The sequence below is a fragment of the Capricornis sumatraensis genome, chromosome 4 (genome assembly GCF_032405125.1).
Source record: "Capricornis sumatraensis isolate serow.1 chromosome 4, serow.2, whole genome shotgun sequence".
NCBI classification, from domain to species: domain Eukaryota; kingdom Metazoa; phylum Chordata; class Mammalia; order Artiodactyla; family Bovidae; genus Capricornis; species Capricornis sumatraensis.
The window spans coordinates 147,511,447-147,522,963 of NC_091072.1; the positions used below are offsets into that span (position 1 = coordinate 147,511,447).

At 51.0% G+C, this 11,517-nt stretch overlaps 2 protein-coding genes across 2 annotated transcripts in view; one reads left to right on the forward strand and one right to left on the reverse strand.

Moving 5' to 3' along the window:
• The window catches only part of LPCAT3 (lysophosphatidylcholine acyltransferase 3), a 34,814-nt gene extending 23,297 nt beyond the window's left edge, over positions 1-11,517 (forward strand). Inside the window, exons 2-13 of the mRNA XM_068971085.1 lie at positions 5,389-5,496; positions 6,260-6,366; positions 7,028-7,121; positions 7,240-7,277; positions 7,651-7,829; positions 8,638-8,746; positions 9,295-9,381; positions 9,545-9,711; positions 10,131-10,278; positions 10,356-10,514; positions 10,630-10,752; positions 10,993-11,517. Coding sequence (XP_068827186.1) covers positions 5,389-5,496; positions 6,260-6,366; positions 7,028-7,121; positions 7,240-7,277; positions 7,651-7,829; positions 8,638-8,746; positions 9,295-9,381; positions 9,545-9,711; positions 10,131-10,278; positions 10,356-10,514; positions 10,630-10,746 — 1,313 coding nt within the window. The 3' untranslated portion in view covers positions 10,747-10,752; positions 10,993-11,517. The remainder of the gene's footprint in view (positions 1-5,388; positions 5,497-6,259; positions 6,367-7,027; positions 7,122-7,239; positions 7,278-7,650; positions 7,830-8,637; positions 8,747-9,294; positions 9,382-9,544; positions 9,712-10,130; positions 10,279-10,355; positions 10,515-10,629; positions 10,753-10,992) is intronic.
• Positions 3,398-3,889, reverse strand: LOC138077600 (developmental pluripotency-associated protein 3-like). The gene has a single exon (XM_068969686.1). The coding sequence runs from the start codon at positions 3,887-3,889 to the stop codon at positions 3,398-3,400; it is 492 nt and encodes a 163-aa protein (XP_068825787.1).

Genomic DNA, 11,517 nt, shown 5'->3' on the forward strand with positions numbered 1-11,517 from the left:
GTTGTCTTCTTTTTGGTAAAACCAGTGTCAATACCTGGCTAAGACAACACATAGCAGTTCTAGTTCTGTCTTCTTCCTCACACCTGCCAAAACATGCTCTGTTTTCACTTCATCAAGGTCACATGAACCATTGCCTGATCAAACAGGGTCGTATCATATTCCCAGAGAGCCCAGAAATAGCAATACAGGATGAGAGGCAAAGAAATTCATCAGACTTGAATGAAAGCAGTCCATTTCTATTTCTTCACATGGAACTTCAGGGCCTTTTAGGATTAATGAGTAATTTCACAACCTTTAGATCCCAGAGAGGGATGAAGTCCACTAGCAATCTCAGTTAATAGATCCGAGTTTCTGACTCAGACGGCAGTGGGGCCTGAGGAGACGTCCGGCGACAAGCTGGGGAGACCAGCTGGGTACATACATTCCATGTACCGGGATCCTTGAAGCCAACGGTCCCCAACTTTTTTGACACCAGGGAGCAGTTTTGTGGAAGACAGTTTTCTCCAAAGACCAAGGCAGTGAGGGGTAGAGGGTGGTTTCAGACTGACTCAAGCACATTACATTTATTGTGTGTTTTATTTCTATTAATATTATTATTACATCAGCTACACCTCAGATCATTGGATCCCAGAAGTTGGGGACCCCTGCCTGAAGGGGCCAAGTTCAGTGCCTCCCAGCAGTCTGCTGTAGGGTCACAGCATAGTGAGTGCCTCCCAGTCTGCTCTTGGTGTACCCATTCTAGTTTGGGAATCCCGAGTTTAGGGTGCAGCTTTGATCTTCAACCTTCGTCCGCTAATAAGTTTCTGCAGAGTCCTCCTTTATTATTTTTTTTATATTTATTTCTTAATTTGGCTGTGCTGGGTTTTAGTTGTGGCATGCAATCTCTTAGTTGCTGCTTGTGGAATCTAGTTCCCTAAGCAGGGATCAAACCCGGGCCCCCTGAATTGGGAGCACAGTCTTAGCCACTGGACCACCAGGGAAGTCCCCAGGGTCCCCCTTCAAACAAACAATCAAATAGAAGAAACTGTTCCAGTGTGGCGGCCACATAAGCTCTAAAAAGCCTCCATACCGGGTTGAGAGAGCAAACCTCTGCCTGTTGGGTGCCACTCAGGGAAAACAGCAGCCCCCAGTCGAGCTCAGGGTTTTCTCCCCAGGACCTGCCCTGCACGAGGGTCTAGGAAGGCAGAGCTTCTCAGCCCTGGCTGCCCATTAGGGCCACCCAGACCTACTGCATCAGACTGGCGGGTGGGTGGGTGAGAACTGCTTCTGTTGGTTTCTTTTAGCGATTCTTCAGGTGACTGTAGCCACTGTATCAATCGTCGGCTCCCACACAGCAGCACTGAGACTCAGAAGCAGCTTGTAGGATGACACCCTCCCCCCAAACAGCACATCCCCGATGGGATGAATGGCAGCCAGGCTCCGAAGCTTGCCGAGCTGAGCAGCAGCGGGGAGCAGGGTACCGTGTTGACAACCAGCTCCAGGTTGTCACAGCAACTCGCCCAGCACAGCTCCTTCCTCCCCTTGGCAGCTTCCAGAGCCTGGAGGCCCCACTGTTCTCTCTGATGATCTTCCTGTCCTTGGTAACCTGGCCTGCTGCATTCTTTTTCTTTTTCTCCCAATTAATCCATCTCCTTATCAGTGCATTTCCTGGTGCGCAGTCAGACTTCACCTGCATGGAACTCCTCACCCAACTCAACGCCCCCCAAATACACCCAAAAATAGGAGACAGAGAAAGGGCCTTGAATGCCAGAACAGCTGTTACGAGGGCTGGGCACTAAGTCTGCAAGGAAGACACCAAGGCCTTTGTTCTTGTCTTAGATCTTGTCTGTCTGTTTGTTTTGTACCTTTAAAACAAAGTTAAGACTTCTAAGGCCTGCTGTAAATTAGAAGTAGGAAGAGCGACTATTCTTGGCACTGAAAGATCAAGAGGTGACTGTAGATCCCTGAATAGCAAAGAAAGGGGCAGAAAAGTATGGAAAATGGATATAAGGACTCAGAATGTAGGACAGTGTGGGCACACCCCAGGAGGTCCTAAAGCCATCATGCCTTTAGAACAGTTATGACCCAGATCACCAAGAAAATGTCCAGTTATATTCAATTTAAGGAGGCAGAGTAATGTATGTTGTGTTTTTTAACTCCAAGCATCCCAGATGATGAAGGGTTTGTGATTTCAATTGGTTAAAGGTTTTTAACCCTTTAAATACTTTAAAGGGTAAAACTCTTAGCTGTCTGGAACCTTTTTATGAGTACTGTAGGTAATTAAGATCCACCCTATTTGTTGTTTTTGTTCATTTATGCCCCTATTCCTAAAACATTAAAAATAAAAGACAAAAGATGTAAGGCATTTGGGTGTTTATATATACTTTCTAGTACCTGGGTCTGGTTCTTAGCAAATCTTGCTGCTAGTCCCACAAGATTTCTGCCCACGTGGTACGTATGAGGCTTGTCATATTCCTTTACTCATTCATCTCACTGTGAAAGGGTCACAGTTGCCTCCCTCCCCTCGACTAGCAGCCCTACATCACTTCACCTTAGGTGGCTAGAACATAAACCATTCCATGCCACCCCCTCCCTCGTTCTGCGCTCTATAAACAGAACGCTTGGCATGTAGTGGGCACATAATAAACATCTGTCAGATGAATGAATGAGCAAATGAGCCAGTCATCCACAGAATTATCTACAGAATCAACCGTTTGCATGAAGCTATATATTTGATAAAGAGCCTAGCCCATTATGAGAGCAGCATTCAAAGGACACCAGTAGATCCTGCCACCACGAAGAAGATAAATGTCTAATACACTGTTGTGTGAAAAAACTAGGATACATAGTATGCAGGTTGTGATCAGAAGTTGGTTTTTTTTTAATTATTTATTTATTTGGCTGTGCTGGATCTTAATTCCAGCACATAGCATCTTTTTTTTTTTTTTTTTTAAGTTACTCAAATAAGTCTCAAGTTTTATTACGTCCTTCTATAAACACATCTATTTGCTACTAAAAACTGAAACAGCACATCAAAAATTTTTATTACTGTTTAACACACTAATAATGGTCTGGCCAAGCCAGCCAATGTTATCTTCACATTCCTTCCCAAGTTAATTTGTTTCAAATTCTTGATATTGAGTTTCAACTTCAGGTTTAAGAAACAGGCAATACCTGAGACCTAACTAGTACTTCATGGTGTCAGATCGAAGTGGAACTAGTGTAGTGTATTCAAATCATTTCAAATCTAAGCTACATATAGATTCCTCATAAGTTAACTGTATTAAGGTAGAAAAGAGATGCAAGTAAAAAAGACAAACTTACAACATACATTATCAAAATATTGGTACAGTCTTTCCCAAGCTGCTTCATAATGATCCTAAAAATTACCAGCAAGAAAACAGTACAAGAAAAAGGTTTATGACTCATTCGATTCCATGGCATAATTACTGTATGTTGTGTTGTAATAATTCTCATAAGTATCATCAGAAGGATTTCTCTTAAACTGGCAATAACTACAGGTACACTGGAATCTTCGCACTCTTGATCGAATCTCAGTGTCCTCCTGCTGCTGTAGTTCTCTTTGAGAGTCAGAACGAGGAACTCCTTTGGCATAGCGAAGTCTGAGAGATTCAATCAACTTTTGCATCCTGTATCTCCGCTCACTCAACAGCGTTCTTACTCCTCTCCGCCTATTGGGTGTTTTCTCACTAGGTAACTGCCCAGTCGGTTGAGATCGGTATTCTGGTAGATACGGCAACTTGATACTTGGGTTGAGAGTCAAGTTACTGAGGTTTGTTGCTAACATTTCAGAGAGTTGAGTGGAAACCTGCGTTGCCTGGGAAGCGTCACTGATGGATGTTTTCAGAGAGTCTAGGGTCCAGGTTGGGTTATCTTCTGATGAATCCATCGGAAGTCTAGTCACAGCTTGAAGCGCCTCCTAGATCTTTGGGTGCCAGTGGAAGGCGATGCTGTAGGCTCAAACTGCTCCAAAGAAGCCTGGAAGAACTACATAGCTAAGAAAGAGAGGGAAAAAACCCAGGCTGACACGCCGTGGTGAGAGTGTGCACATAGCATCTTTAGTTGCAGCATGTGGGATCTAGTTCCTTGACCAGGGATCGAACCTGGGCCCCCTACATTTGGGGAACACAGAGACTTAGCCACAGGACCACCAGAGAAATCCCTGTGATCTTAAGTATATTAAAAAAAAAGGTTATGGGGAAAATAATTAGGAGAACATCAGCTAACGTATAACATGATTATCCATTTACTCATTCACTTAATTCAGCACTTTATGTATGACGCTCATCTAAGCCTTGCAGTTAAGCAAACTCACAACTATATCACCAGTGATAAACTACCTGCAACTTACAATTGAAAAGTTAAGAATTGCAGGGGCTTCCCTGGCAGTCCAGTGGTTAGGACTCCAAGCTTCCACTGCTTGGTGCCTGGGTTTAACCTCTCGTCTGGGACCTAAGATCCCACAAGCCCTGAGATACAGCCAAAAATGCAAGAATTGCAGCAGCTATAAACCATGACTAACTCAAGAACACTAATTATGCAATGATAGACTGGGTTCCAAACAACAGGAGGGACCCCAACTCTCTACTCGTGCACTACAGGAGGAAGGTTGCCAAGCCCATCAGCCAGATTTCATGATGGCTGATGTGAGGAACACTGGCTGTGAGTCTGCAGTAAAACAAGGCAACGCGTTAATTTTAGTTTAGGAATCCCAGTGTTGTTGACCCCGTTCGGTAAGCAACCCTTGGCTGTGCATCCTCAGTTCACGGCCATCAAGAGATCCCCTGTAGTTCAGTCATAACCCTGGGACCATACCTTGAATCATGGCTTCAGAAGATATTTTTCCAGTATACCTAAATAGATTTACTAGCTTGGGCAGTGCCCAGACCTCAAGTGTGTGAGGAGTACCCACCTACTAACTGCTGTGCAACTGTGTATGCCGACAGCAACCCCGTCTGTAGCCAGGGATCATTTGTATTTATTCTCTTAATAATGTGACTGACAATACTCTGCTAGTGATGGAATTATAATCATCAAGGTGTAAAACGGCATTTCTGGGCACAGTTGGGCACTCTCAGTCCCTTTTATCATCCAAGAAAAATGCAAGAGAAAGTTCCTAGCAATATTTAATAAGCGGTAAAGGAAACGTGGTCATAGGACCCAGTTTGTATTGCCTCAATATAAAACTAATATCTCCCATGTTAAATTTGTATTTACAAAGAGGCTTCTTTTGATAATTAGGGGTGCTGTTGCTGTCTCTGTAGACATCCTTAGTATGCATGTTTTCATTCCTCTCTGGGCTGGGTGTTATGCCAGATCAACTCCCAGAACAAACCCGGGAGGGCACCAGGCACGAGTAACCCTCTATTGCTCTTTCTCCCCATCCAGGTTACCCCTTGGCTTTATTTTATCGGCGTTACCTTTTCTACAAGGACAGCTACCTCATCCACCTTTTCCACACCTTTACGGGCCTCTCAATCGCTTATTATAACTTTGGTGAGTGAACCGAGTTAGCACCACAATTACAGGGAGCCTGAGAAGGAACAGACCTGAACAAAACGTCCTGGAGGGAATCTGGTGGAGAGAGAAGTTGTGATGCTCTGGGAGCAAAGAGAGGGTTTTATGCGCAGGAACACAGCCTAGCTTCTCCCTTCATGTACATTTCTCTCCCAGATAAAAGCATTTTGAGAATGGTTACCCTTACCAGAGGGACTTCCCTGGTGGCTCAGCAGTAAAGAATTCGCCTGCCAGTGCAGGGGACGAGGGTTCCATCCCTGAGTCGGGAAGATCCCCTGGAGAAGGAAATGGCAACCCACTCCAGTATTCTTGCCTGAGAAGTCCCATGGACAGAGCCTGGCGGGCTACACTCCATAGGGCCGGTCGCAAAAGAGTCGGATACGACTTAGTGCCGAAAACAACAAAGCAACCCTTACAGATGCCATTCACAGAGAGGCACCGGTCTGTCTCTGCTGGGGCTGGACCTGGCCGACAGACCCAAGCAGTCCCGCCAGGAGCATCCCTTAGGCCCAACATCCAGAAATACAGGCGCTCCCTGGCAGTCCTGTATTTTTATACAGTTAATTTTCTTCCCTTCCTCCAAATCAGGAGGCTCCTTAAAAAGAAGAAAGATCCAAATACCAAAGTTTTTTTTTTCTTTTTTTCTGTATATATTCTTGTGTTCAGAAGTGTCAGGAAGGGTGGGAATGCAAGGGGGGTGGGGGAAAAACAGGCAACAAAGTGCTGTCTCCTCCACACCCAGGAACCCAGCTCTACCACTCCCTGCTCTGCATCGTGCTGCAGTTCCTCATCCTCCGGCTGATGGGCCGAACCATCACCGCTGTGCTCACCACCTTCTGCGTCCAGATGGTAAACGTGTCTCTCCCAGGGCAGCTCGGCCCACAGCCGGCCGGGCTGGGGGCGGGGGGAGGACGGGGGCTGGGGTAGAGAAGAAGCCGTGGACCGGGAGATGCGCAGCGACCCTCAGCAGGAGGCTCTGGGTCAGTGTCCAGAGGCCCCGGGAGCGTCCCTTGCAGGCCGCCCACCTCGCCGAGGGGCGGCCGCTGGCCCTCTGCCCTGGACCCCGCCGTCAGGGCTCTTGAGCCTGCTGGGATTAGTGCAGCCATTTGTGCACAAGGGGAGTCCCTGAAAGTCAAGGCGGGAGACCCACTTGGAATGAGCTGCAGGATGTGAGCATCTGCGTTGTCAGTTTGGGGAAGTCCCCAGCGGTCCCGTGGTTGGGGCTCTGAGTTCTCACTGCCGAGGGTTCAATCCCAGGTCAGGGAGCTGGGATCCCGCAGGCCATGCGGTGAGGCAAAAGAAACAAAAATTTAAAAAAAAATTTTTTAATCCTTTAAATACTCAGTTTAGCTCTCACTTTGCTGAGAAACCCTGAAGACATCCCTTCCCCTTTATAGGTTCAGTTTCTAGAGCAAGAGAAAGGAAAAGTGAAAGAATACTTTGGATTTCAGAGCAGGGGGAGATCCACTGTAGTGCTGGTGGGATAAATAAATACTTGCCCCTCTCCTAGGGCTACCTTCTGGCCGGATATTACAACACAGCCACCGGCACCTACGACATCAAGTGGACGATGCCACACTGTGTCCTGACCTTGAAGCTGATCGGTGAGTGGTGGGTCCCCTCTGACACCCACGCCCCTCCCATCCTCCCACCCACCCTCAATCCACTGGCCGCATCCTGTGCCCCCTTCCGCCACTCCACCCACACCTTCTCTCTCTGCAGGTCTGGCTATCGACTACTATGATGGAGGGAAGGATCAGGTAAGCACCCTCCCTCCACAGAGAGGTGAAGGAGTTTAACCCAAAGGGAGGAGGATGGCTGTTATCATCAGGGGCGGAGCCTCCCCTCCCGCCTTCGGGCCGGGTGGTGTGATCATCATTTCTGACTGCCTGGGTCCAGCTCTTGTTCACAGCCCAGAGATCCGGCCAGGGAGGCCCTCAGAAGAGGGCAGCAGCTGGCCGTGGCTGAACTTACCCCACACACACCTACTTCCCCCTGAAGCACCGACTCCTCTCCATATTGTCATCCCCTCAGAGGTTCTGTTTGAAGAACCCAGTTCAGTGGGGCCCCAGGGCGGGGAGCCCTCACACTGGCTCTCGGGGTCCTGAACTCTTCGTTCTCCTCTCGGCACAGAAATCGCTGACCTCTGAGCAGCAGATATATGCCATACGGGGTGTCCCCTCCCTGCTGGAAGTCGCTGGCTTCTCCTACTTCTATGGAGCCTTCCTGGTGGGGCCCCAGTTCTCCATGAACCACTACATGAAGCTGGTGGGGGGAGAGCTGACCGATGTCCCAGGGAAGATACCAAACAGGTAATCGCCCCCTTCATCAAGACCTCCGTCCAGGCCTCTCACCTGACACAAAGCCACTTCTGAAGTGACCTTCCAAAGGCCGGCCACATTCTCTGCCCTGGGCCAGGCTCTCGCCCTGTGACCGGTGGCGCTCCGTGCCTGCTCACTGCAGGGGAGTGGGCACTTGTCAGCTTGGGTCACTTCCCACCATCCCTCCGAACCCTGTGGTACAAACTTCAAAATACACTTTTATGCCACAGGATTTTGCCTGAAGCAGTCATGTCCCTGCCTTTAAAACCCACCTTCCCAGTTTAAAAAATGTTGATAAATACATCAAAATCTATGCATTTCACAGTCCCATGGACTGTAGCCGGCCAGCCTCCTCAGTCCATGGGATTCTCCAGGCAGGAACACTGGAGTGGGTTGCATTTCCTTCTCCAGGGGATCTTCCCCACCTAGAGATCGAACCTGGATCTCCCACATTTCAGGCAGATTCTTTACCATCTGAGCTACCAGGAATCAGGAAACTGATCAAGCTACCAGGCAGATCCCTTTGCTGAGAACTTTGGCCAGCCTGTGTCTGAGCATCGATCCACCCAGGAGAGAAGGGAGCAGATCCAAAGCTGGGCTCTGCATCGGGCTTTCAGTCCCCACGTAGCCCGAGCACACCAGGGAGACCCAGAGGTCCGTTGGACCTGAGGGGAAGCACCCAGATTCAGGGTTTGCATGCTCCATCCTCCTGCCCAGCCGAGGCAGCGCTCGCCCTCGAGAAGGCCAGAGGGAGGGGCCTCTGCCATCACCTGCCATGACCCCGCTTGTCCCTTTCCAGCACCATACCTGCTCTCCGGCGCCTGGCCCTGGGCCTGGTCTACCTAGTGGGCTACACCTTGCTCAGCCCCCACATCACCGAAGACTATCTCCTCAGCGACGACTACGAAGTGAGTGCTTTGTCAGCAGCAGCGGCACAACAGTACCAGAGATACTCAGTGGCCAGGCCAGGACCCCGTAGATAGCTGAGAGGTGGGAGCACCACCCCCAGTTGCCTGCTGGGTTTGCTCTAGACCTAAGAGTTGGCGTCCATCAGCCAGCACTGCACAGCCTCGTGGGCACAGGGCCACGCCGGGTGCATATCAGCACCTTGACCTCCCCCTGCAGCTCAGCTTGGGCTCATTCTCTTTAACAGCCAGGCGACCCGGCCAAGCCCCTCCGGCCCTGGGCAGACGGGCACTAGGAGCTCAGGACCTGGGGAGAGATGCTGGCTCGTCTCCATCTCCTTCACTGACGATGAACATGGACGTAAAAGCCCCCAGCGCCTGTGGCCCGAGTGCCCCCGCTCTAGGAAAGGAGGTGAGGCCCCGCTGTCTCGGGGCCTCTCCAAGGGGTTCCCCTTGGCCTATTGCAGAGTAGTCAGCCACACGTGTGAGGGGGAGCAAGGCAGGGCTCCTGGCCTGGCGTTCCTAACCCACCCACGTTCTCTTCTCTCAAGAACGGCAGCTTCTGGTTCCGCTGCATGTACATGCTGCTCTGGGGCAAGTTCGTGCTGTACAAATATGTCACCTGTTGGCTGGTCACGGTGAGGAGAGAGGGGTGGGGTCACAGGAGACCAGCTTGGGGGGTAGAGAGGGGTGGGGTCACAGGGGATGAACCTGTTGGGGGGTAGAGGGGCGGGATCACAGACCACCTGCCAGGAGAGGGAGCCGGGTGGCGGTGGGACTCTGATGGCCCGGCTCCCTCAGGAAGGCGTGTGCATTCTGACGGGGCTGGGCTTCAATGGCTTCGACGAGTATGGGACCGCCAAGTGGGATGCCTGCGCCAACATGAAGGTGTGGCTCTTTGAAACCAACCCCCGCTTCACGGGCACCATTGCTTCTTTCAACATCAACACCAACGCCTGGGTGTCCCGGTAAGTGCCCCGGGCAGGGATGTGTCACCATTTCTTCACCTTTCCCCACTTCAGGCAGACCCCTCCAGGCACTCTCACACCCCCAGCCATGCCCACTCTTGTCCCAACTCAAAGCCCCCCAAAACATTCCTATTATGTTTCAAAAACAGAAACAAGGTAGTTAGCAGCCTGGGTACAGGGCTGGCCCACCCTACTCTCCGCTGCAGCCTCGGCACTAGGCAGGCCATCTGTCATCTCCATTGTACCAAGCGGGGCCCCAGCTGAGCGTCCGTTCAGTCTGTTCTCTGCCTAAACCGTGACTCATCAGCTTGGCTGCCTTTCATTCTAAAGTGACCGGAGCACACTGCCTTCCCGCCCCACTGGGGGCGCCAGGAGGCAGGATGGATCTGAGGCTCATCCTCTCTCACCCTTCTCTCCAGCTACTTCTTCAAGCGACTCAAGTTCCTCGGAAATAAAGTTCTATCCCAGGGCCTGTCGTTGCTATTCTTGGCGCTCTGGCACGGCCTCCACTCAGGGTACCTGGTCTGCTTCCAGATGGAGTTCCTCATTGTTATTGTAGAGAGACAGGTGAGCCTTCAGGATGGCGGGCAGAGGGGCCCTGAGCAGAGGAGCAAGTTTGAGTGAGCTTGTTCGTTCCTCCCCAGGCTGCCAGCTTGATTCGAGACAGCCCGGTCCTGAGCAGGTTGGCCTCCATCACCGTCCTGCAGCCCGTCTACTATCTGGTGCAGCAGACCATCCACTGGCTCTTCATGGGTTACTCGATGACCGCTTTCTGCCTCTTCACGTGGGACAAGTGGATGAAGGTAGCCAGGGGCCTACCCGCCAGGAGGGGAAGGGACTGCTGAGAGGTCAGGCGGGCAGCGGGGAGGGGGACAGTTCCAGGCTGTCATCTACCGCGGAGGCTGCGTGTCCCCACAGGTGTACAAGTCCATCTATTTCCTTGGCCACGTCTTCTTCTTGAGTCTACTATTCATATTGCCTTATGTCCGTAAAGTGATGGTGCCGAGGAAAGAGAAGTTAAAGAAAATGGAGTAATTCCTGGTAAGTACACCTCCCTACAACTGAGCGTCAACCATCAGGTCACAGAAGACAGCCATAGACTGGGATGGGGCGGGTGACAGGTAGTCCTGGGAAGATGGGGTGAACCTCACAGGGCCTGGCTTCCAGAAACACAGTATGGGGCACTGACTGCTCTGAGGGGTGCCCAGAGGGAGCTGGAAGGGCTGAGGCCCAGGCACCAGGAAGTGATGCCAACTGGCCTCCCGCTTTCTCCCTTCACAGGTGGCCCACAGCAGGACTGGCACACCAACGGCCCGCCTCCCCTTGCAGCACTCCTCCCTGGAGCACAGAGAACCAGAAACCAGGGTTTGGGAAGACGGGGCTCCCCAGCTGTGCCTCTGCTGCCAGCCACGTCTCCATTTGGGGCCAAAGGGGAAACTCTCGTGGGAGGAGCAGAGGGGCCCACGTCCCTCCTCTGGGCTCCCCCATGCACGTTGCCTTATCTCTTCCCCCTCTAGCCAGGAACTTGTGTTTTTCTTCTGCCAATTTACTATGATTGTATCTGTGCCGCTGCCTCCACCCCCCCCATGGGGGGAAGGGAGGGGCAAGGCACCGCCTGCTCCACTTTTCTACCTTGGACTGACTGTACCACATAAAATCACTTCAGTTCGTTTGGTTTTTCACGGCTGGCGCCCCGGCTACTTTCTTTCAAACGCTCTCCACGTGTGCCATGGCTGAAACAATCAGGGCTCCCTCGTTTAGGGCACCAGACTGCAAACACCGTAACCTTACGGGTCTTCCTGAGGT

Bases quoted from the DNA above. Each gene is read 5' to 3' on its own strand.
- LOC138077600 (XM_068969686.1), bottom strand. From the start codon at position 3,889: ATGGATTCATCAGAAGATAACCCAACCTGGACCCTAGACTCTCTGAAA.